Source organism: Ascaphus truei, chromosome 1, assembly GCF_040206685.1.
Source record: "Ascaphus truei isolate aAscTru1 chromosome 1, aAscTru1.hap1, whole genome shotgun sequence".
NCBI lineage: Eukaryota > Metazoa > Chordata > Amphibia > Anura > Ascaphidae > Ascaphus > Ascaphus truei.
The window spans coordinates 500,507,237-500,533,317 of NC_134483.1; the positions used below are offsets into that span (position 1 = coordinate 500,507,237).

Genomic DNA, 26,081 nt, shown 5'->3' on the forward strand with positions numbered 1-26,081 from the left:
CGCCGGCAAACTCTACCAGGACCGCGTTCCAAACCATTCCGAGACACAACCTAACCTGACGTGCGCACTCCCCACCCAACCACGTTATCAGTCCACAGCAATGAGCGCAGCTCCTAGTATAGGGCACAACGAGCAGCGCCGGAGGCCATCTTTGATGTGGGCACGCCAAGTGACGCGTCACTTGTCTCTATGGGAAATGAATGGGGCTAGCCTGAAAATTGAAGCATATGACAGAACGAGAGGAGAAATGCAACACACATTTCAAACCGCACCACGTTATACTTTGCAATGCACCATAGTTTAAAAAATAAAAATAAAAACAAATACAGTGAATGACGGGTGCACACTAGCCTTTACCTTTTCCTGACTGTTTCTCAGGAGTAATGCTACTCTGTTTTTATTCAGTTTTAGGTTCAGACGCCTTAGCTCCAAAGGGACCATTAACACACCAAAATAATCAAGAGTACACAGACATTTCCTCCCAGACTGCTGTATAGGCAATGTGGGGGCTGTTCAATCTCGCCCAGAAGAAAGATGGCCGCGAAGGAGCGAATCCTTTCGGCTGACGTCAAGGCGGCGGCCCCTTTGGTGCTGTGACACAGAGAGAGAGCGAGTGAAGCTTCTCGCTGGAGGCGGCTGGGGAGGGAACTGGAGCCAGAGCCGAGGAGCAGAGATTGTTTACCATATATGGTCACAGCCAAAGGGAGACGTCGCCGCTGCTGCTGCTGCTGCGAGCTCCGAGTGCCTTGTCTTCCGGGTTTCAATAAGCACAGCGGCTGCCTGAGCTGCAGAGTGATTGGGAGGAGGGAGCCTGGGGGAGGACAGCCACACACACACACACACACACACACACGCACACATACACTGTTGCTTGTGCACTGCCTGCTGCAAACAAGCGCCGGGTCTGTTTCCAGGGGGGAAAGATGCCTTACGAGATAAGTAAGTGTGCTTTTTGTATTTTATTATTCGTTGCATGCACTGGATGGGGCATGGGTGCGTGTGCACAGCTTGTGCAGCATTGCACAGCTTGTGCAGCATTGCACAGGCCTGTCAGGGCTGAAGAGAGTCGCACCCACACCCTGAATCCATTCAATGGCCACATGCACTTAAGTGGATCTCCCACTTTTTGAAGCTCTCTGCCGGTGCTGTGATTTATGTTCTCACCTGCGTGGTTGCATGCAATTCTAGATAACTGGAAGCAGGGTCCCCATATAGTACGATCTGCCCGCAACCTATCTCCAAAGTGCAGCTACCAAGAGGGAATATACGTCTATGTCATTCTGTTTTATGTAATATATAACTCTGTACCACACTGTGGGATATGTTGGCACCTTTACAATGATAATACATGATGACACCTACATCATCTGCATAACCTGAGTCTTCGCATAGATCGGTGGCTTTTTTTAACCTTTATTTATTTATTTTTGGTCAAGGAACCCTATAATTATGTTGTGAAATTCTGCATTGTAATGAACCCCAACCCTCTCTAATAGCACGTATTGTATGTCTTTATTTATATAGCGGCATTAATGTACATAGCACGTCTGAGATCAGATGCATTGTAAGGAATCCCAACCCTCTCTAATACCATGTCTGAGATCAGATGCTTTGCAAATTCTTCTGTATGTAGTACAATTTTCAAATGACCTAAAAATTGCAGGGAACCCTTTAGGGATGCCCGGGGAACCAAGGGTTCCTAGGAACCCCTGTTGAAAAACACTGGCATACTGTAGATTGCTAAATGTACCAGACTTTAAATCCCCTCTGCTCTTGAAAGTGATGGAGTGTTTGGACTGATTATATACTCCTTTTTATTTGAATGAGTTTTGGATATTACTGTATGCTTCCCTGAACCTAGATAAACAGTTGAACCTCACCCTGCCTTTTCCACACCCTTCTGCTGCAATGCTGCTGCTTCCTCGTTTTAGCACTTGCTTGGCTGTCATTTACTTTGTATTGGGGTTTTCCTTCCATTTTCCCTGGGTGGGCCTGTTGCATTGAATAAGCAATGGTCTATTTTGCCTTTAATTGTTTATTCAAAGCACACAAACCTCATGGAAGTGAATTATGATCAAATGAATGTCCTGTGAAGCAGTCATAAGTGAGAGCCATTACGCAAATCAATAATGACTCAAACTTTTCTTGTGCAAGGCATGATTTATTGATGTTAAATGTTAGCTTTTGAGAGAGTATTCCCCTACAGCCCCTCTATCATTGGGCATAGGAACAGTACGCTTTAGTTCCTTTGTAAATGTATGGTACAGGAGCTCACAATCAATTTGGAATGTTGTCTAAAGACACTGTAACATGCATTTAGTATGTGCAAAGATTATTTCACAAAACACTTGTATTTATATTTTTATTTCTTTGTGTGTATTATGATAGCATAAAAGTACTGATAACTTGCCTAATACCTGCTGATCACATATGAAATCGGTTACTGATTATATTTTTTAATGTAACTGGTTACATAGTTATAATATATACACCTGCATTTAATAGGCACAGGACATACTAATACATGGAAAAGTACTTGCTGAATACATTTGGTGTGTATGCTAAATAATTTATCAGTCTTTTATAGATATCTCTGTTTTTTTTTTTTTTTTTTTAGAAAAAGTGTTTGCAAGTCTTCCTCAGGTGGAAAGAGGAGTTGCCAAAGTTATTGGAGGGGACCCAAAGGGCAATAACTTTCTGTACACCAATGGAAAATGCGTCATCATCAGAAATATCGAGGTAATGCGTTTATGAGCTCTGTGTTTGAAGTGTTGTCATTCTCTAAACGTTTAAAGGTCTCTTAGTAGTCGCAGCTTGAAGCAGCTAAGGGGCTTCCTGAGGCATTTTTAGTTATGTTCCCCTTTTGCAAAGTAGCCTTGGTGCGGCAGGCTGGTTAACCCTAGTTAAGGAGTCATAACGGGTTGTCTTCATGCGTTTTCAGCAAATAAAAAATCCAGCAAATAAAAAATACCGCTTGTGGGTAAATGTGCATGTCTGACAGGTCTGCAACCATGTCTTTCCACTATCTCTTAACAAACAGTGCTTACATTGCAGCCAGGGATTCTGGGTAATAAAATGCATTTTGACATGGACCCCTATACGTTTATGCCTGCCATATTACCCAGCTTTTCATTACAGCCTCGGTTAAAGAAGTAGATAAGAACTAAAGAGACTTGCTGTGAGTGCTTATTTACATGTCATTACCCAGTATCCCTGGCTCAGTGGATGCTTTGCATGCTAAGTGTTAATGGGGAAATACAGGGTTGCAGACCTGTCTGAGACATTGTAAATGCACCACAAGGATATTTATATTTAATGTACACTATATGGTGGAGGGGTTGTCACTTATTTTACCCACCATAACGTATTTAATTTCTGGTGCACCCTGTCCACAAATGTATACCTGAAAATTGCAATGTGAGAGCTGTAGCAATCCTTGGCTTTTAGCATTAGCTTATCTGACAATAGGTGGACTGAGACAGCACCTATGCTATTGATGGTCTATATCTCATAATGACTATGGATAAAGACACGTGTATGAAATACTTGCTGCAAATTCCATAAACCTTGTTTTGACTTTTCAAATAGTAGTTCATTATTTATGATGAAGTATTGTTTAATTTAAGTATTTACGAAATAAGAAATTCTGTACTACAGATGTCTCATGGTCTGTGTAGCTCTTTTAGTCACTGAGAGAGAAAAAAATTATGATATGGGTATATTTTGGAAAGTGTCGAGGGAAGAAGTGTGTGTGTGTGTGTGTGTGTGTGTGTGTGTGTGTCAGTGTCATAAAAGGAAAGCAATATAGTAATGGCTATTGTGAGCACTGAAATATTGCAGATATTTCATGAGACAAGAAAGAGAAAAACCTCTGCTATATCCAATTTGACAAATAATATAGTTAAATACTTATCTGTTTTTCTTCTGATAAGCAGGGGTCATTTACTGTAGTTAAATTGTTTGGACACACACACACACACACACACACACACACACATCCACATCCACATCCCCCCCCCCCCTTAACGAACAGAAATGTTATAAGGTATCCACAACCTTTAGACCTTGCAATACATTACTGTTAAGCACTCTGCTTTACTACCTCTACGGTGCATATGAATGATAAGTCAGTGCCACTCCCAATGTGCAGCGAGCAGTGTGAGTCATACAAATAAGGGAAAGTCTGTTACCATAACAGAAGGAAGCTTTACTCCTTATTAAGTATTTTTTTGTTGAAATCTAGTTAACATGAAAAAAAGTAATGAGACAATACAACAAATGAATTGTGATGGACAGATTTGTCCATGAACTACTTTTTCCATTGAAGTGTCAGCTTCATTTTATGGGTACTAAGCTAGCATCAAGAGTGATGATGATGATGATGATCATCGATGTAATTGGGGTATTTGCATGTGTATTGTACTTGTCCAACACTTTAATACATGCTAATATCATGCTCTTCCTAATTGAAATCCAGTAATTAGGACACTATGTATGAAGCCTCTAGCAGTACAATATTTAAATTGTAATCCACGTTTGGAGAAAAACATGGTAACACTGAGACGCTTCAGTAATGATGTTTGGTCGGTTTCAATGCGGGTGTGTATCTCAAACTTCTGTACATAGAAAACTTCTCTGCCTAGAACTCTACCCTGACTTGCTTTAAAGCTCAAGTTCTGCCCATTGCTGTATGCAGGGCTTTGTGTGTTGTGTATTGGGCAATATTTTCTTAATGTAGTACTACATGTTGTTCTTGCCCTACATGAGCATGAACAAGCTGCGGTATGAAATGCCACTTTGTATCATAGACTTATTGCTCCTTAAATCCTGGTTTCACCGTTTTTTTTATTTTGTTTTTTACTGTATGCAGCATGTGAGAGACTATAGAGAAATAATTTCCTAAGCTACCGATCTGTCCCTTCTCCTGTGATCGATAGGCACACAAGCGTCATATTGGGCAATCTAATTCGCCACCTTCTGACTGTGCTGCAGTCATTGAAATGCTGTAGTGTGTGTGTGTGTGTGTGTGTGTGTGTGTGTGTGTGTTCAAAAGAGGAAGTGAATATGATTTTTTTTATATATATATATATATATATATATTTTTTTTTTTTTAGTTGTTGTGGTAACCAAAAGGATAGTCATTAAAAATGGCAGGAGTTAAAAAAAAAAAAAAAAAAGGTTATCTAATACTACAACAGGGGTGCGCAAACTTCCCCCCTCCCCTGCGCTCTCCTGTCTGCACTCCCCCCGCTCTCGTCCCCCCCATCCTTACCTTGTCTCTGGCGTAAAATGAGGCCGTGGGATCAAGTGATATTTTCATGGCAATGAGACATTGTGACTTCGTTGCCATGGTGATGTCGTGGGAGACAAGGTAAGAAGTTAGAGGCCTCACGCCATCCCCCGGCACTTAATTTAAATGCCTTGGGGAAGAGAACTGGGCCTCTGTAACTGCTGCGCTTCCCCTCCTCTCCCCCCCCCCCCCCCCTGTATAAAATCTCGCGCCTCCCTGTACTACACAACTGAATTCTTTTAAAAAAAAAAAAAAAAAGTGTGTTTGCTGCTTTAAACATCTGCCATCTAGAAGTGAGGTCTGTGCAAGGGATCACAAACCAACCAAAAGAGTTGCGTTATAGGTGCACACCTAAAGAAATTATAACATAACTTTTAATGGGTATATTAAAATGAGATGGCAAAGAAAAATTGGTGCAGTGTATAAATGTGCAAGTGGTAAAAAAAAAACAGAAAAAACCCAGGAAGAAACGGGATGTTTGTATAGTATAGTGACCTGTTAGAGCTCCACAAGCCTCTCTGTAGTCTTAATTGTTAATAGCCCACGGGTTAATAACCTACATTTTGCCAAGTACTGTAGTAGCATAATGGGGGCACAGCCAAAATTGTGACACACCCTAATGGGTTAATAAACAACACAGTTACCTTCATCCTGCACATTAATAAACGGGGAAGGACTATCATCTAAAACCTGCGTTATAACAACTAGGCTAGGAATGAAAGCAAGGGTAAAATAAACACTCTATAACAGCTAAATGAGAGTGGTCAGCCTGTAAATAGTGAGGCACTGTATGGAGTTGGCTCCTTTAAAGCTGCAGTTCAGTCTTTTTTTTTTTTTTTTTTTTAATTAATTTTTTTACTTTAATAGTTTAATGTGTGCAATCTCTATCTACCTAAAGAACTGTATTGCTGTCAGTCAATCCGTTCTCCATGTATTGATCGACGAAATTTTTGTGACATAATAAAAGCTGGCATTTGTTTATAATTTGCCTCCGGCAGTCAGTGGAAGACTCATGAATATTCATGAGTCTCCCAGTGACGTGTGCTCGCTCCCGATCTGCAGCTGTGTGGTGCCCCCTTCTGCCCGATCCCTGTGGCTGTCAGCCTGCGCGAGATGGAGAGGGCTTGTGCCGCCTGTAGAGAGGGGGGAGCGGGAGATGTGTCTCCCTTCTGCTCCGATCCCTGTGCCTGCCCGCACGGGAGATGCAGGGGGGTTGCGCTGCCTTGTGGGGGGTGGGGAAGGGAGGGGGGAGCGGGAGATGTCTCCCTTCTGCTCCGGTCCCTGTGCCTGCCTCCCTGCCCGCACGGGAGATGCAGGGGGGTTGCGCTGCCCCCGTGGGGTGTGGGGAAGGGAGGGGGGAGCGGGAGATGTGCCCCCTTCTGCTCCGGTCCCTGTGCCTGCCTCCCTGCCCGCACGGGAGATGCAGGGGGGTTGCGCTGCCCCCGTGGGGGGTGGGGAAGGGAGGGGGGAGCGGGAGATGTGTCTCCCTTCTGCTCCGATCCCTGTGCCTGCCTCCCTGCCCGCACGGGAGATGCAGGGGGGTTGCGCTGCCTTGTGGGGGGTGGGGAAGGGAGGGGGGAGCGGGAGATGTGTCTCCCTTCTGCTCCGATCCCTGTGCCTGCCTCCCTGCCCGCACGGGAGATGCAGGGGGGTTGCGCTGCCCCCGTGGGGGGTGGGGAAGGGAGGGGGGAGCGGGAGATGTGTCTCCCTTCTGCTCCGATCCCTGTGCCTGCCTCCCTGCCCGCACGGGAGATGCAGGGGGGTTGCGCTGCCTTGTGGGGGGTGGGGAAGGGAGGGGGGAGCGGGAGATGTCTCCCTTCTGCTCCGGTCCCTGTGCCTGCCTCCCTGCCCGCACGGGAGATGCAGGGGGGTTGCGCTGCCCCCGTGGGGTGTGGGGAAGGGAGGGGGGAGCGGGAGATGTGCCCCCTTCTGCTCCGGTCCCTGTGCCTGCCTCCCTGCCCGCACGGGAGATGCAGGGGGGTTGCGCTGCCCCCGTGGGGGGTGGGGAAGGGAGGGGGGAGCGGGAGATGTGTCTCCCTTCTGCTCCGATCCCTGTGCCTGCCTCCCTGCCCGCACGGGAGATGCAGGGGGGTTGCGCTGCCTTGTGGGGGGTGGGGAAGGGAGGGGGGAGCGGGAGATGTGTCTCCCTTCTGCTCCGATCCCTGTGCCTGCCTCCCTGCCCGCACGGGAGATGCAGGGGGGTTGCGCTGCCCCCGTGGGGGGTGGGGAAGGGAGGGGGGAGCGGGAGATGTGTCTCCCTTCTGCTCCGATCCCTGTGCCTGCCTCCCTGCCCGCACGGGAGATGCAGGGGGGTTGCGCTGCCTTGTGGGGGGTGGGGAAGGGAGGGGGGAGCGGGAGATGTGCCCCCTTCTGCCCCGCTCCCTGTGCCTGCCTCCCTGCCGCGCGGGAGATGCAGGGGGGTTGCGCTGCCTTGTGGGGGGTGGGGAAGGGAGGGGGGAGCGGGAGATGTGCCCCCTTCTGCCCCGCTCCCTGTGCCTGCCTCCCTGTCCGTGCGCGTGGGAGATGCAGGAGGGTTGTGTCCCGGAGCAGTGGTGGCAGCAAGGTGGTGATTGTGTGTGTGTATATATATATATGTGTGTGTGTATATATATATATATATATATGTGTGTGTGTATATATATATATGTGTGTGTGTGTGTGTGTATATATATATATATGTGTGTGTGTGTGTGTGTGTATATGTATGTATGTATGTGTGTGTGTGTATATTAGTGTGTCACCACAAGTACCCAGTCACCCACCCACCCTCTCCCACCCACCCTCTCCCTCACTTATATCTGGCTTTTTTTACTAGGTTAGTAAGGAACTATGTACAGTAACAAGGACTAGTTGTAGTAAAGTATAAATGTAATACAATAAATAAACTGTTATGTCAAAAACAAAAATGTTATTAGTTCTGACTAGGAATTTTATTCCATTTCTTTTTTTAAAAGGTGGGACTGGGGCCAGTAGATTTTTGGGTGATTTGTCTAGATAGAGGTGTGTGTGTGTGTGTGTGTGTGTGTGTGTGTGTGTGTGTGTGTGTGTGTGTGTGTGTGTGTGTGTACACACACACACACACACACGCGGTCTGACAGAAGTATTCTCTGACTTCCAGTGTCTGCCGCTGCTACAGCGTAACTCCTCCCTACCGCCCTCCTGTCCCGCTCCTGTCCCATTCACATGGTCCTCTTCTCCTTCCGCCACCACTGCTGTCCTCTGCCGCTGCCGAGCTTTGCTGCAGGATGCCGTCCTTCTCTCTCTCTGCCACCACTGCTGTCCTCTGCCGCTGCCGAGCTTTGCTGCAGGATGCCGTCCTTCTCTCTCTCCGCCGCCGGCTGCTGTCCTCTGCCGCTGCCGAGCTTTGCTGCAGGATGCCGTCCTTCTCTCTCTCCGCCGCCTGCTGCTGTCCTCTGCCGCTGTCGAGCTTCGCTGCAGGATGCCGTCCTTCTCTCCCTCCGCTGCCGGCTGCTGACCTTCGCTATATATCCATACATACATATACATATATACATACAGTATATATATAAAAAAAAAAATATATATATATATATATATATATATATATATATATATATATATATATATATATATATATATATATATATATATATATATATAACAAACAAAGAATAGACTGCGCTCCTCAGGTGTAAACTCAGACTAATTACCAATTGATTGTATTAAGTGGATATAGCAAAGGTGAATGGCAAGGGTGAATGCAACAATAATATGGATGATTGACTCACACTAATAAAAATACATGCAATATGTTATAATAAAATGCTGAGTGCCAATGTTTAAAAAGCTGCTGTGAACACAAATATATGCCAGTGAACAATACAAATATAATAAAATGGCATGTGTTGGTGGTTATGACTACTGCACTAATGAATCCCTCCTGGATGATACTAATTAATGATGAATGGAAAAATACGAAAAAAATGACACTAAGTGTGTCAAAAATGAAAATAAAAAAAATGAAAAAATATGAAAAATATAAAAATATATCAACCAAACCAAGGGTCCATGCTAGGATCTGGCTGCTCTCATCAAGGACCAACGAACTCCCAGAAATCTGTGAACAACAAGAAAAGAAAGCGCCCGATCCTAGTGCAGCATGAAAAAAATACAATTTAATAAAAATGAGTAAAACCAACAAATGCGAACTCACAAACACAGGATAAATAAAAGCATATAATGAGTATACTCATTCGCCAACCGCCCACGATGTGCCTTGGATGGCGCGCCCTCTCTCTATCTGGGTTTTCTCAGCTCTTCTGAACTGACATCCAGCAGGGGATACAGGAAACAGCTCACCACGATGTGACCCGGAAGTCCTCCACAATGTTAGTGTATTCCGGATGTGAGGTCTGCAGTCCGTGACCCCGCGATGCAGGGGCTGATCAGAGAAGTCTCTCTGCACTCCCAAAGGCAGTCCGTAATGAGGTGGGCAGTGAGGATGGAGTAGAATTGTATATCACAGTGTGACTGCAGCTGAAAAACGCTCTTCCCTACGCGTTTCTTCACATAAAGTGATTTCATCGTGGTGAGCTGTTTCCTGTATCCCCTGCTGGATGTCAGTTCAGAAGAGCTGAGAAAACCCAGATAGAGAGAGGGCGCGCCATCCAAGGCACATCGTGGGCGGTTGGCGAATGAGTATGCTCATTATATGCTTTTATTTATCCTGTGTTTGTGAGTTCGCATTTGTTGGTTTTACTCATTTTTATTAAATTGTATTTTTTTCATGCTGCACTAGGATCGGGCGCTTTCTTTTCTTGTTGTTCACATATATATATATATATATATATATATATATATATATATATATATATATATGTTCTTCAGTATTTATTCATACCTTTTTTTTATTTGGACCAACAATTTGTGTCATGGGACAAGCTTTCAAGAGTTTTCCTCTTCCTCAGTTCAAGCAATACCATAAATATATACGCACATAAACATGCGCGCACACACAGTGTATATGTGTGCGTGAGTGCATGTATGTGTGCGTGTGCGCATGTATACGTGTGTGCATGTATCTGTGTGCGTGTGCACGTGTATGTGTGCGCGTGCGCATGTATATGCGTGCGTGTGCATATATATCTATATCATACAAACACATACATACACACACACCTAAGCTCCGCAGGGCCCTGTGCCTGCAAAATATCTCTGTAAAGTGCTATGTAAAACTAGCAGCGCTATACAAGAACAAGCCATTATTAATTTTAATAACACATTGAATTGTACACATTCACATACACACAAAATTAAATATACATATTGTTTACAGTATTATATATACAGATTTGATTTTAAATGAGTTGTTAATATTTAACATTAACTACACACGTGCAATGGAATAAGGTTTAATTAATTAATTCTGAGCTACTCTCCTTTTCTGCTGCTGCTCTGTCAGTTCTGGGGGAAGATCATGTGACCAGGCAACGACTGATACATTTGTGCTCATGTACGTGCACAGCTGTGGTGGGGGCAGGACTCACAAAGGGGGTAAGCGCGGCCCTCCAAACCTAGCCGCCAACGCTCCCTTACCCCCCCCGCCCGCTCCCTTACCCCCCCCCCCCCCCCCCGCCCGCTTCCTTACCCCCCCGGCCGCTAACTCCCCGGCCGCTGGGGGGCCAAGCAGCCTCGGATCTGCGCCAGTCCCACTCTCCACCACCTCTCACTCCCGTTTGTGTGTGTGTGTGTGTGTGTGTGTGTGTGTGTGTGTGTGTGTAGGGACATTTTACTCCTGCCAACAATTTGTGCCTCACTTTCACCCCACCCCCCCCTACCCCTGTCCTTAACCCCCCCTACCCCTGCCCTTCTCCCCCCTACCGCTGCCCTTCACCCCCCCTACCCTTCACCCCCCCTACCCCTGCCCTTCACCCCCTCTACCCCTGCCCTTCACACCCCCCTACCCCTGCCCTTCACCCCCCCTACTACCCCTGCCCTTCACCCCCCCTGACCTTCACCCACCCCTACCCATGCCCTTCACCCACCCCTACCCCTGCCCTTCACCCCCCCTACCCCTGCCCTTCACCCCCCCCCACGCCTGCCCTTTGACTGACGCACGCACACACCCTGACTGACGCACGCACACACCCTGACTGACGCACGCACACACCCTGACTGACGCACGCACACACCCTGACTGACGCACGCACACACCCTGACTGACGCACGCACACACCCTGACTGACGCACGCACACACCCTGACTGCTGCACACACACACACACACTGACAGAAACACACACACACACTGAGACACACACACACTGACACACACACTGACACACACACACACTGACACACACACTGACTGACGCACGCGCGCACACACCCAAGCACACACACAGACTGATGTGCGCACACACACACAGACTGACGCGCGCGCGCACACACACAATGAATGGTACACACACACACACGGACACACACACACATACACTGACACACACACTGACACACACACACTGACTGACGCGCGCACACACACACTGACTGACACACACACACACACTGACTGACTGACTGACTGACTGACTGCCGCACGCACACACTGACTGTGTGTGTGTGCGTCAGTCAGTCTGTGTGTGTGTGTTTGTGTTTCTGCGTCAGACTCACTGACGCATGTGCACACACACTGACTGACTGACGCACACACACTGCATGAAGCTGTAAAGGAGGGAGGGGGGGACTGGATTGATGTGAATGGGGGACAAACAGAGAGAGGGGGAGGGGTGAGGAGAGAGAGAGGAGCGGGAATATTACATCCCGGGCAACGCCGGGTCTCTCAGCTAGTATAAAATAAACGTAAAGAGAGGGTGCATACCATTCAATGATGGATACAAAAAAAGGAACAACAGGACAGTCACTCTTATACTCCCATAAAGTGAATATATATATATATAATTTACGTGAATCACTATCCGTATTTGAAGTGTGTGTGTGTATATAAATATATATATACATACAAATGAGCATACAGTAATATTTCCATTTGCTATTTGCCTTGCTATGGAGGGTTTTTGTCACTTTTTTACTCACATAACTTCACATATATATATATATATATATATATATATATATATATATATATATACACACAGTGGAAGTGTATTGTGTGTATTTACCTACACACTCACTCCACATTTCAGTAACATACATATACATCTAAATAATATTCACATATACACGTTTGCTATAAATGGAATTATTACAATTTTACATTATATACACGTGCAATGAATGGAATAAACACTGTAATAAGTTTGAAATCGCCTATCCGAGCTGCTATGCATGGCTGATCCCTTTTCTCCAGCTTCCTTGAATGTACTATGAGGAAGATCATGTGACCAGATGCTAGTGCACGTTTAGAGAGAGGGAGGGCAGTGCTGACAAAGGGGTGTGCCAGAGTTTGTGACAGGACATGAAGGGGCAGTGCCTTAGCAAATGGCTGTTAAAATAGAATACAAGAAAATTGGTCTTTCAAAGTTGTTTTTTTAAAAACAGAAAATGCTAAAAGTATTATTTCTTACTACAGAACTGATTTATTAAAAAAACCACACATGCAGGATATTGACTGAACTGCAGCTTTAACTAGCTAACATAGTGGAATCTCTCTCTAATAACAGTGCCCCAAGTGGCTGACATTCAATGCAGCAACAGTATGATGAAAGTGACGTTACTTAGTTGCTAATCTGTAAATCTGTTGCTGTAATGCCAATGTGCTGTCTATGCCTAGTACAGGCATACCCCGGTTTAAGGACACTCACTTTAAGTACACTCGCGAGTAAGTACATATCGCTCAATAGGCAAACGGTAGCTCACGCATGCGCCTGTCAGCACGCCCTGAACAGCAATACTGGTTCCCTACCTGTACCGAAGCTGTGCGCAAGCGGGAAGACTATAGAGCCTGTTACACATGCGTTATTTACATCAGTTATGCAAGTATATGACGATTGCAGTACAGTACATGCATTGATAAGTGGAAAAAGGTAGTGCTTCATTTTAAGTACATTTTCGCTTTACATACATGCTCCGGTCCCATTGCGTACGTTAATGCGGGGTATGCCTGTATGCTGAACTTCCTGGTTATGACATCACGTCATGACACCCTACCGGTTTCGCTCACTATAGAGCTTCATCAGGGGGGAGCCTCTCTATCCTCAACAGGTCACTATACAAACATACTGTTCCTGTCTGTCTTTTTTAACTCCTTTGAACACTTGCACAGTTATTTGCACAACCAGGAAGTTCAGCATACTAGGCATAGACAGCACATTTGGCATTACAGCAACAGATTTACAGATTAGCAACTACCGGTAAGTAACTTCACTTTCATCATACTGTTGCTGCATTGAATGGCAGCCACTTGGGGCACTATTATTAGAGAGAGATTCCACTGGGACTATGTTAGCTAGTTAAAGGAGCCAACTCCATACAGTGCCTCACTATTTACAGGCTGACCACTCTCATTTAGCTGTTATAGAGTGTTTATTTTACCCTTCCTTTCATTCCCAGCCTAGTTATTATAATGCAGGTTTTAGATGATAGTCCTTCCCCGTTTATTAATGTGCAGGATAAAGGTAACTCTGTAGTTTGTTAACCCATTAGGGTGTGCCACAATTTTGGCTGTTCCCCCATTATGCTACTACAGTACTTGGCAAAATTGAGGTTATTAACCTGTGGGCTCTTAACTATTAGAGCTCCACAAGCCTCTCTATAGTCTTAACAGGTCACTTATACAAACATCCTGTTCCTTCTGGGTTTTGTAACTTTTTTGACCATTTGCACAGTTATTTGCACAGTTATTTGCACTTTTATACACACTGCCGATTTTTCTTTGCCATCTCATTTTAATATACCCATTACAAGTTATGTTATAATTTCTTTAGGTGTGCACCTATAACGTAACTCTTTTGGTTGGTTTGTGATCCCTTGCACAGACCTCACTTCTTGTATTGGAATTGCTTTGTTTGCGTAGGTAGCACCCTTATAATATCCTGTCATTCAATCAGGCAATTTTATATATCTTGAGACTGCAATACTGTTGAGCAGTGCAGCCCCCTTTTTGTGTGGGTAAAATATTACCTGCAAATCATCGTACCTGAAATGGTCAAGAGAGGAAGTGTAGTTTAGGGAAGGGAATGCATGTGTTTGTTTGCACACAGGTTAGACAAGGAGTTATCCTTTTTTTGCCTCGCTTCTGTATCGCCTCATTATTCCAGCACAACACTTTTATCTAATGAATCCGTCTTGCTGTGCTCTCTATTCTCTGTTCCTCATTTCCGTCGCTCAGTAGTTGCTTCCCATTCGTTGTATTTTGACTCTTCTAATATCCCCAAAACACACTTCATAAGCGTGCGCATTGGAGTCTAATTTTGAATATGGTACGAATTGTGTTAATTAGTTGTTTGGCATATGCCGACTAACCCGTTGCTGATGATTAATGTCCCCTCTTCCGCTGTTAATAACAACAAAGTGCAAATAATTCTGGTGAAATTGTTGCAGCTAAAAACTCATCAATACCAAATTTAACCAAAGTCATGGTGTAGCAGAATGTTAATTACATTGGCTTTCCATTATAGAACCCAGCCATTGCTGATGTCTACACTGAACACGCCCATCAAGTTGTTGTTGCCAAATATGCTCCCAGTGGATTCTACATTGCATCTGGAGGTAAGCTATTTAAGCATGTTCTAATTGCACCTTCGTGTCTTGGTTATCAACCACATGTGACATGTGGTTCACATATGAATGCCATGTGGTTGTGACAAGTCTGTACTTAATGTATGTTATTTTTATTTCAAACATTCTCTTAGATTACATTTTAATACCGTAAAATATGTATTTGCTCACAATTTAATATTTTGCTAGGCGCTATTAAAGTGGTTATTTTCAAAACGGGGAATTTTTGTTTTTGCTTCAAGCGCACTGTGACATTTTCGGCTCTGACTAGTGTAGAGAAAAATAGAAATGAGACACTTGGCAGGCAGAATCTTAAACATTTGATAACAAAACACTTGCCAAATAACAGATGGTCTTTTCTTTCCCCACCACACATCTAGATGTTTAAACTGCTGTCTTGGTTTTCATTAAACTGTTGTTAAAACACTTACACATTGCTTTGTGACCCAATTGACGTACGTAATTAGTGCACATCGGAAATCACTTAAGGCATTATACATGACTGAGTAGACAATTGCCCATAAAAAATCGTTTAAACTTTCCATCCAACTATTCTGATGTACAAATATTTAATATATATTAAATAAACAAGGATTGATATTTGCCTATTTGTTTTTCAACAGGAAGGAAGCATTTGCATATAAAGCACTAAGCTATTTTCAAAGCTCTTTCCACTCTACCTTTTAGGATTCCTTATTTTAAGTGTCACTTTTAATAACATTGTTAAATGGTATTTTTCAAATGGTATTGTTTAAAGCAGCAATCTTGGTGTCTCTGTGTCTCTGGAGTTGAACTATTAATTTCGGCTCCAGGGACCCCCTGCTTCCCGAAATACTCGTCTATGTGGAGCTATCGAAATGGTGATTTAAAGCCCCCCACGACATGCGAGCCAATAGGAAGCAGAGATGTGATCCCTTGCGGCTTCCTATTGGACAGCATGACCAGGAAATTTGAACCTGCAGAGCTGCTCGTAGCACCCCCCTGACTGCAATTTTCTTGGGAATCAGGGGGTCCCTGGACCAGAAATCAACGCAGTTCAGCACCATGGACCCCGCCCCCCCTGCTTCAAACCTATTTAAAAAGAAGAAAAACCTTTTTCGGCTGCTTTAAAAAAGCTGCTATAGAAGAATAATAATAAAAAATAATAGCATTTTCTTTATAGTGCCGCTAGTTTTACGTAGCGCTTTACAGAGACATTTTGCAGGCACAGGTCCCCGAGATAAAGTGACTTGCCCAAGGTCACAAGGAGCCGACACCAGGAATTGAACCAGATTCCCCTGCTTCAGTGTCTTTACTCACTGAGCCACTCCTTCTCCCTAGAAGGCAATCTACCCTATTTCTACCATCTTTAAAGCAAGCACAAAGTCCTGTAGCAATTACTTATGTTGACATGATGATTTTTTTTGTGTTAGATGTTTCTGGAAAGCTGCGAATCTGGGACACAACACAGAAAGAGCACTTGCTAAAGTATGAGTATCAGCCGTTTGCAGGGAGGATTAAAGATATAGCTTGGACTGAGGACAGCAAGAGAATTGCCGCGGTTGGAGAAGGAAGGGAGAAGTAAGTAAATATGTTCATGAGATATTAACAAACTTGCTGAAAATTGCGCCCATGTATAATTTTGTATAGCGCCAACAATGGACGCAACGTTTAACAAATTTACAATGCAAGGTAAATAAATTACAAACAATGGGGAGAAGTGCAACAGGTAAATGACCACATAAGGCAAAGAAACTCTGCCCGTAAAAGCTTTCAATCTAACACTGGACAGTATCTGAGAGGGGAAGAAGCTCACATAGAACAAATGAGCGAAGAAGGGGTTCTCACCGGATGCCAACAGCATAGAGAGCAACGCCGTGATATAGCGCTGAAACATTTCCAGCAGGAGACCCATATAAATGTGAACCATGATTAATCTCCAACGAGACTCTGCATATCGGACAATCGAAAATCTGCAAACGCGCTTCCCAACACTTTACTTCCACTGGTGTTCCGGTAATCTTCTGGGCTTATAACAGGGGTTTAGCTCCGGCACGATAATATAGTGCTGTAAACCACAAACTCCATTTATACTTACCACACAGCAAGTCCGCTCAACATAATTTTTATATACTAACAAATGACAGTAAGGGGCAAGTTAAGCCAATTGAACCTTTTGGCCAACCCACCTGTCCGAAGTACAGTCTAACATTTTCCATAAATATATTTGCACCTGCTGGCGATATACAGAGGCGTCCGAGTTGTATACCATGTACAGCGTAGAGGGACATCATTCACAGAGACTGCATATGTGGAAATTATGTTTAAAGCTATATATATCTATATATCTTGAAACATAATTTCCACATGTGCAGTCTCTGTGAATGATGTCACTCTACATGGTATACAACTCGGACGCCTCTGTATACGCTCTACATGGTATACAACTCGGACGCCTCTGTATACGCTCTACATGGTATACAACTCGGACGCCTCTGTATACGCTCTACATGGTATACAACTCGGACGCCTCTGTATACGCTCTACATGGTATACAACTCGGACGCCTCTGTATATCGCCAGCAAGTGCAAATTAATTGTCCACTTCATCGAATCTCTGTGCAGGATCTCCTCGTGAAATCTTGAAAAAATACAAGAATTCCAACAGGATACATGGACTTTTTCACCAGGGTTTTTCTGTTGTGTTTGTTTGTATTGTAACTATCACATGGAATAAATACATGTATTGATCTTTGTACTGTACATACTTGGGAATATTCCTTACATATATTTTTCTATTTAGTTAGTGCAATCTGTTATAATATTGTGTGATTTGGTGAAAACAATATTTATATAAAAACCTTTTTTTTTGCATGTTTGGAGGCTGACGGACATAGTAGGAGTAAAAATGCAGTCAGGTGCATCTGGAGTTCTTCGTAGAGGGATAGAACATTTATTGCGATGCTTCTTTTTACATGGAACAAAGAACCAACCCTTCTTTGCTATTTTAGGCAGTGAATTTTCAGCTGGGATTTGAATGTGGAAAGTGAAGGTGCCCCATAGGTAGAGATTAGGGGAAAAGGTTTAAGATAGGAGAGGGCTGTACAGGTAAAAGGCACAAAGACGAGTCTACGTTGGGTGGAGCGTAAGAGAGGAGTAGGGGTGTACCGAGAAATTAGAGAAGGTGTATAGCCTTAAAAAAAAATGTTTAAAAAAAAAAAAGAGGAGAATTATGCTTTATATGGAAATTAGTAGGAAGTCCGCAGGGAGAGTTCAGGTCTAGATGAGGAGGAAATAATTAGGGCAGCGGCATTTTGGATGGACTGTAAAGTAGGGGAGCCAACATAAAAGAATGTTGCAGTAATCGATACGGGAGAGCATGTGGTAGTGGAACGTAGGAAGAAACGTATCTTAGAAATGTTGCAAAGGAAGAAATTGCAAGATTTAGTAACCGCATTTATAAGTGGGGAGGAGTTGAATGTAAACCCTAGGCAGCGTGCTTTCTGGACTGTGGCTGGCAGTGTTCTTGAGTAATGGTGAAGGGAACAATGGGGTCTGGTTTGGTAGCGAACAAGAAGTTCTGTTTTAGCCATGTTAAGCATGAGGCGACGAAGGGCAATCCAGGCTGATGGGCACTCTGTAATTTGGACGTCAGGTGTGGATAAATGTAGTTGTATATCAGCATAGAGATTTGTAGGTGAATCCAAAGAACTCAGTGAAGAGTTGGCATAAGAGGCACTGACGTAATGCTGTGAGAGGTAGGAGGAGAACCAGGAGAGGGTAGTGCCACAGATGCCATGAGTGAAGAATGTGTAGAAGAAGAGGGTGGTCAACAATATTGAAAGCTGAGGAGAGAACAAGAAAAATTTGGAATGGAGTAGAGTTAATTTGTTTCCTTGGTTAGTGTTTCTGTTTAGTATACTTTCCGGAAGTCTGATTTTGAGAGGGTCAAGTAGGTTCTGGAAGTTAAGTGAAGTATATTTAAAGAAACTAATTGTTCCATAAGTTTAGAAGCAAACGGCAAGAGTGAGACAGGTCGATAGTTAGAAGCTTGTCTAAAAAGGGATGGGAAAGGATCAGAACAAAGACAAGAGTTCAAGATGTTCGTGAGGTTGGGGACCATGGTAGAAGCAAGAGGTTTTTGGAGATGGGAGAGAATATGGTTGACACTGCATGTGGTGGGGGTTTGAGGAGAACAGCAGGAGAGATGTCTCTTCATCTGAAACTGGAGAGGAAGAGTCAAAGGCAGATGGATTAGGAAGGAGGGGTGTGGGAAGGACTAATGGGATTTCTATGTAGGCAGCTTCCACCCTGCACTTGAAATATTAGCAAAGTCTTAGGGTATAATGGAAGAAGTGGAGCATGATGTGGTGGAGCTCGAAGAAGGGTGTCAGAAAGAGAAGAGGTGGCGTAGGTTGGATTTATATGCTTGTTAATGGGAGATTTAAAAAAAGTTGAATCTGAAATTTGAGTTGTCTCCTCCATTGTCAAACTAAAATTTCAGATTATGACTCCGTAGAGTGTAGAGCTGTTAGAGATGAGGGAATAGAGAGGAACTTGTACTTCAGAAATAAAGTAAATGGATTTTTGAACTGGACACTCAGACCCAGTGGTTTGAATGAATCCCGGGATCTAAGGTGTTTTCTGTGAGATCCCACCAATAAATGGATCCCCTTGTACTAATTATAATTTTTTTTTATATAACTTTTGATTATATTGTATCTAAAAATATTGTGTGGTTATTGTTGATCTTTATTATACGGACTCTATAATATTATGTTCATATATCTCTATGTATAGGGTAGTGTTATGGTATTTATATTCCAGTAACTTTTGTGCACACTTCCGGGTTGCGTTCCAGCACTACATGTTAGTGATGTCACAAGACGGTGGAGCTTGAGATGCCTAGTGTTGATTCCAGGAATGTGTATCAGTGTTGCATTTCAGTGATGTCCTCTCGGTAACACATTATTTGCCTGCTCCAGTGAGATTTGGTTCACTTTGATCAATACACTCTGAGGTTGTATGCAGTATTGCAGCTGCATCTTATTCACGATTGCACAGAAGCAAGCAAGTTATGATCTGTTTAGCACTTTATTATAAAAGATTGCATATTGGTTTTTATGCATCTTGACTATATGTTTAATATGGTATTGTGCTGGCACTTCATTTGAAGGTTGTTTATTATTTTTCCATTCTTGATCAGTAGTGTCACTTCCTGTTCACCTGTATTTGGATCTGAAAGGTTGTGCTTCTCCCTTGTTCCAAAAGTAAAGGAAATCTATTGAAGACCAAGTAGAACTTGTGTTAAAATGCTACTGGAAGATATCCTGCCTTTGCTGATTTCTCAACTGTGTTTGCTACATATGCAGGTTTTCCTTCTGTGAGGCTCCCTCCTCATCCCCCCTGTTAATTAGGAGCTGAAGTAACTGGCAGGAAAAAGAGCAGAGTTAAAGCAGGTTGTGTGAATCTCTATAAAAGTTACTTTTAGTAATGTTAATGTTTGACAGGCACTATAGAAAAACTGGGGCATCTGTTTTTAGGGTTTTAATCTGTTTAGGAATCAAGTAAAATAATGAAATGAGCATTTAAGATTAAACTGTTGGGAGGCTTTTTGTGTATGGGAGATAAATTGGTGTGTGTGTGTGTGTGTGTGTGTGTGTGTGTGTGTGTGTGTGTGTGTGTGTGTGTGTGTGTGTGTGTAAAACAATGCCCAATCCGACGTTTCGATCTTGGAACGAGAGGGGAGTGCAAAGGCAGACTGACAAACAAAGATTTGTGTACAAACACCTGTACACGATTGTCCAGTGTGCAGAAACCTGCGAAAATCAATTAGAATCCGCTCCGGTGTTGCCATCTTGTGAGAGGTCTGTCAGCAGCTGTCTCTTCCTAGTGTGGCAAAAAGCGCCCTGGTCACCTAGGTAACCGTACCGCGCATGCGCACTACAGCCAAACGCACTCATATATCCCTACCATAAGTGATCTGTTGCTATTCTTTGCTCCACAGTGCAGCTCCATTATGAGATAGTGTCCATAAACAATTTAAACCCTGAGACTGTCGCAAGCATTATACTCAATATACTGCAGTGTCCCATTGTCCAAATCAGTCCTGACGTGCACGCATTTTAATATCGCGGCCTGTTGCTCTAAGAACAAGCAGCAATTGTAACGTCCCTCCTAGTCAGCGCGTCTCTGTCACCAAGGTAACATAATAGCAGTGCACTTATATCTCAAATATTGCCATATACCATAAAACCAGCAATCAATATATGAGGATTGGGGGTTAAGAAGCAGAAGGGAACATAAATCCAACATGAAGAGGAATATCAAAACAAAATACCCCACCAGTGAGGTCATGTCATGCAGTGTCAACACAATAGCAAAAACTAATTAACCTCAGAGACATATATGTTTAAATAAAAAACACAGTGAGACCCAATCAGTGTGTCATGCACATAGCATCATGCAATACAGAGGTCAAACATAGAGCAAGCTATTATATTCCACTCCATAATCTACAGAAAGCATCCCAAATTAAGGTCTTCATTATGACCATTTGGAGTCATTGTATTTAATCTGTATATCATTTTTGCTTCCATCTGTAATAACATTGTATTCCTATTGCCACCTCCTAATAGGAGCATGCGCCTGTGCAATCGACATGCACAGAAATGTTGCCAGACTATTTCTGATGTTTGAAATGTCTTTCCACTGGTAAATGCCCCAGTTCATCTTGATCTGTAGTCTCCAACAGGGCCTTGCGAATGGATGATCTATGCATAGAAATCCTTTCATTCAGCATTCTAGAGGTTTTACCCACGTAATATATAATCCACATGGGCATCTGATGATATACACGACAAATCGTGATTCGTAATTCGGAAAATTGGGGCTTTTAATGTGGAGCAGTTTGAGATCTTGCACCACCTGGTTCGACCACGTTTTCTTTGGAGCATTTCGGTCCACTTTTCAGCCTACGGGTCGTATGGTGTTGAGGCACTGGTATGGTAGTCTAGTGATGTCCATACGGCAGATATGGCCAAACCACCTAAGTCTCTGTCGCTTAATGTACTAGTCGATTGGAGATTGGTTTTGACAGGCTAACCGTATATCAACATTTATCCATCTTTCTCGTAGCGTAATATGGAGTATGTTACGTAGACATCTTGGTTGGAATCGTTCCAGTAGGTTCATATCGCTTTTGAGTAGTGTCCATGTTTGAGCCATACAGTAAAATGGTGCTTAATGAGGTGTTAAAAATTCGCATTTTTGTTAAATTGGTCACGTCCTGTTGGTTCCACAAGCATTTCTTTAAGGAGGTGAACGCTGCAGTGGCGCTACTGATGCAGCTTTTATGTCGTTCATAGCTGCTATGCTTTGGCTATCAATAATAGACCCCAGGTATTTGAATGAGTCCACTCGCTCGAATGGGTTGCCATCCAGTTGAAGTTGAAGCTGTTGGGTACCGGTAAATATGTATTTAGTCTCTTCCGTATTTATGGATAAACCAATCCATGGCAATATTGAATAACATAGGCGATATTATGATACGTTGTTTGATTCCGGTGGATATGGAGAATGGCGCGGATATGTTGCCCATGTGTTTTGACTCTGCTTGTACTTCCTTCATAAAAAGCTCTTAGCACCTCGAGCCTAGCATTGGTGTGGTGTAATTGACTCTGTTATCAAACTTAACTTGTACAGGCATACCCCGCATTAACGTACACAATGGGACCGGAGCATGTATGTAAAGCGAAAATGTACTTAAAGTGAAGCACTACCTTTTTCCCACTTATTGATGCATGTACTGTACTGCAATCGTCATATAAGTGCATAACTGATGTAAATAACGCATTTACAGGCTCTATAGTCTTCCCGCTTGCGCACAGCTTCGGTACAGATAGGGAGCCGTCATTGCTGTTCAGGACGTGCTGACAGGCGCATGCGTGAGCTGCCGTTTCCCTATTGAGCGATATGTCCTTACTCGCGAGTGTACTTAAAGTGAGTGCCCTTAAACCGGGGTATGCCTGTACTGCCTTTCAGTACAGGCAGTCCTCGATTATCCGACACAATGCGTTACTCAAAATGGCGTTGGATAGCGAAACGTTGTAAAGCGAAACACGTTTTCCCATAGGAACACTGTTTAAATGAAAGGTTCCGTTCCTGAAGGCATTTTTAATGTTAAAATACACAAAATATTTTACGCAGACAATAAGATATGCAGCACACACATGTATTATATATATAATATATATATTATATACACAAACAACTTTGCAGAGCGTTGGATAAGCCATTTTGGCGTTGTAAAAATGAACATAGGTATGCATTGCATAGCGTTGTATAAGCCATTCGTTGTAAAACGAAGACTGTCTGTACTGTGCACTAGACATTAAGTTTGATAATAGTCCATGACATCACACCAATCCTAGGGTGTAGCAGGTAAAGCATAGCTCCCAGTGTATGAAGGCTCATGGGTTCGATTCCTGCATGGTATGCTAAAATTATTAGATATGGGGGGAGGTGTGTGTCCGTTAGCAATAAAGGATTGAATGGTATTAAAAAAAAAAAAATATTTTGGAGATGTGGGCCACGCACGTGGACCTAGCCTGATGAAGCAGGGAGAGAGCTGCAGATGTCGGATAAGTCCTCGCGCGGCGGCCATTTCGCGATCCCGGTTATAACGTGGTCTCATTATGTGGACCCCGGGCACCGTGTTATAACGGGGTTCAGCTGTATAAATAAAATATATGTATATATTTTACCTTCTTGGCTTATTTAACTTGACAGTCATGTTTTGTTTATAGACTATTCTTTCTGTATTTCTTTTGCTTTGCCAGTAGGAGGGCTTTTTACCACAATATTTTACATTTAGCTTCACTCCAATGTTCATGCGCTTCCAGGTCTTTTCTGACATACGTATGTAGCCAGAAAACAGACCTCTGGGGTCTCAAAAGCTCATGCTCAACCACATCTATCAAGAACTGTTAAGTCCGCTCATCAAGTTATCACAACCTTCAACTACAGCCATTTTAAGATTTTATAGCACCAATGTGGTCAATAAAAACGATGCCATACCATTTTGAAGATCATCTTGTAGGTTCACGATTAACTGAGATTCTTTTTGCCATGTTGAATTTTCTAAATGCGCACTACTTCATTTTTACCTATCTGGTGTAGTAGTAGCCTACTGTCTCTAAATTCTCCCTTTTTACCACTTAGATTGTAGGCTCTTCGTGGCTGGAACTCCCTTTCCTATTGTTACTGTCCTGTCTGAAACGCTTATTCTCACTGTTATATTATTATGTCACGTGCATTACTGCTGCGAAGCGCTATGTACATGGATGGCACTATGGAAATAAAGATATACATACAGTATTGAAATTTTTTTTTTTTATACTTGCTACATGCTCTTCGTTTTTATTTAAATAATTTTAATATGAGAAACAATTTGCACCACCTCTATGCAATGATGTCCATTTCTGATACATGTACATTAAGTCGGGCTGTTTTTTATCCTGTCTCTCCCATCTTAAGATGTGATCCTGAGTGGTGGGAGGAACAAGGGCAGACATATTTACTGCAATAGATTACCAGATCACCGAGGTTTTTTTTTGTGGCTGTGTATTTTAAGTCTCAAGTAAATTATTATAGCATGTTCTTGTATAGCTGTGCTAGTTTTCGCAGCGCTTTACAGAGACATTTTGCAGGCAAAGGTCCCTGCCCCGTGTAGCTTACAATCTGTTTTTGTTGCCTGAGGCGCAGGGAGATAAGGTGACTTGCCCAAGGTCACAAGGAGTCGACACCAGGAATTGAACCAGGCTCCCCTGCTTCAAACTCTGTGCCAGTCAGTGTCTTTACTCACTGAGCCACTCCCTCTCCACTTATGATTATTATGATGTTAATGCTGAACCCTTTCCATCCAACATTTTAGATTTGAACTTTGTTTTTTTTGGCAAGTGGCCCCCATTTCCTTTTACCTTTTAGAGGAGTAGTAGATCGTGAGGTAGTGACATTGACCTCAGAACATTTCCCATGAAATGTCAGGTGTATTCATTTTTGTTTTGGTGGGGAGTGGCTGGAAAAGGAGACGGGGGCTAAAGAAGGGTGGTGGCATGCCTCCCAAATAGATAGAAAATGTTGGACACTGCCGGATGACGGGAAATACATATTATTTATCTTTCCAGAATAGATTCCCATATTATCCCAGACTATAAAAAGATTTTTGTAATTAGTGGGTTTTAGGTAACTTTTATGCAAGATGAACTAGTGTGCTCTGAAGGGGTTAAATTCCTGCATGGACACGTTTCATAGAAGGTTTATAAATAATGTAATTGCTGTTCAGTTTGGGAAATGATTGGTTATCTCATCCTGACCACAATACCACATCTTTTCAGTATTGACCAGAATATCTTTTGACGTATATAATTTCTTAACTTTCGAACTCTGATAGTCTAAAATGTAATCACAAAGGAGGGAGTTGGAGGTATGATACCTTTTTTATTGGACCATCAAGTAGTTGATCTGTAACAATCTTCCGGATCTCTCTAGGTCCTTAATTGGATGAAGGACCCAGAGAGCTTCAAAAGCTTGTAATTTATCAACTACTTGTTGATCCAATTAACAAGGTATCCTACCGTCTTCTCCCTCTCCAACCTTTACTACATGGACGAAAGGACCAACATGGCTCCCCACCCTTTCTTCTAAAATATGAAGAGCCATGAATTCAGAATAATCTTTTATACAACCATCTAATACTATTAACATATAGCACAAATTGTCTCTGCTCTTTGTAGGCTCTGCAACTTTTATTGCACACACACACTTATTCGTTTGCATCAAATACACAGTGCATACACTAATTCGTTGTCTGTATGCACACTTTTTAGTGTTGGGTTGTAGTTTTTATTTTTCAGTGCTTTTTTAACTAACAAAAATAAAATTTGAAAGGATTATTTTTAGTTACCATTGTGCAGAAATGATTGCTAGTTCTTATGGACTTGCAGATTGGCAAACTTAGCTTTTTTTCTGCCAAATTTCCAAACAAATACAGAAAATACACATTTTAAATGTGTCTATGGCTTGGAAGAGGACGCTTATTTATAAAACGACTT

The 26,081-nt window shown here is 43.0% G+C and overlaps 1 protein-coding gene across 1 annotated transcript in view; it reads left to right on the plus strand.

Annotated features, from left to right (window-relative positions):
• Nucleotides 1-641: 641 nt before the first annotated feature.
• Nucleotides 642-26,081, plus strand: part of WDR1 (WD repeat domain 1) — a 51,757-nt gene continuing 26,317 nt past the window's right edge. Inside the window, exons 1-4 of the mRNA XM_075569339.1 lie at nucleotides 642-939; nucleotides 2,618-2,739; nucleotides 14,889-14,979; nucleotides 16,401-16,548. Coding sequence (XP_075425454.1) covers nucleotides 924-939; nucleotides 2,618-2,739; nucleotides 14,889-14,979; nucleotides 16,401-16,548 — 377 coding nt within the window. The 5' untranslated portion in view covers nucleotides 642-923. The remainder of the gene's footprint in view (nucleotides 940-2,617; nucleotides 2,740-14,888; nucleotides 14,980-16,400; nucleotides 16,549-26,081) is intronic.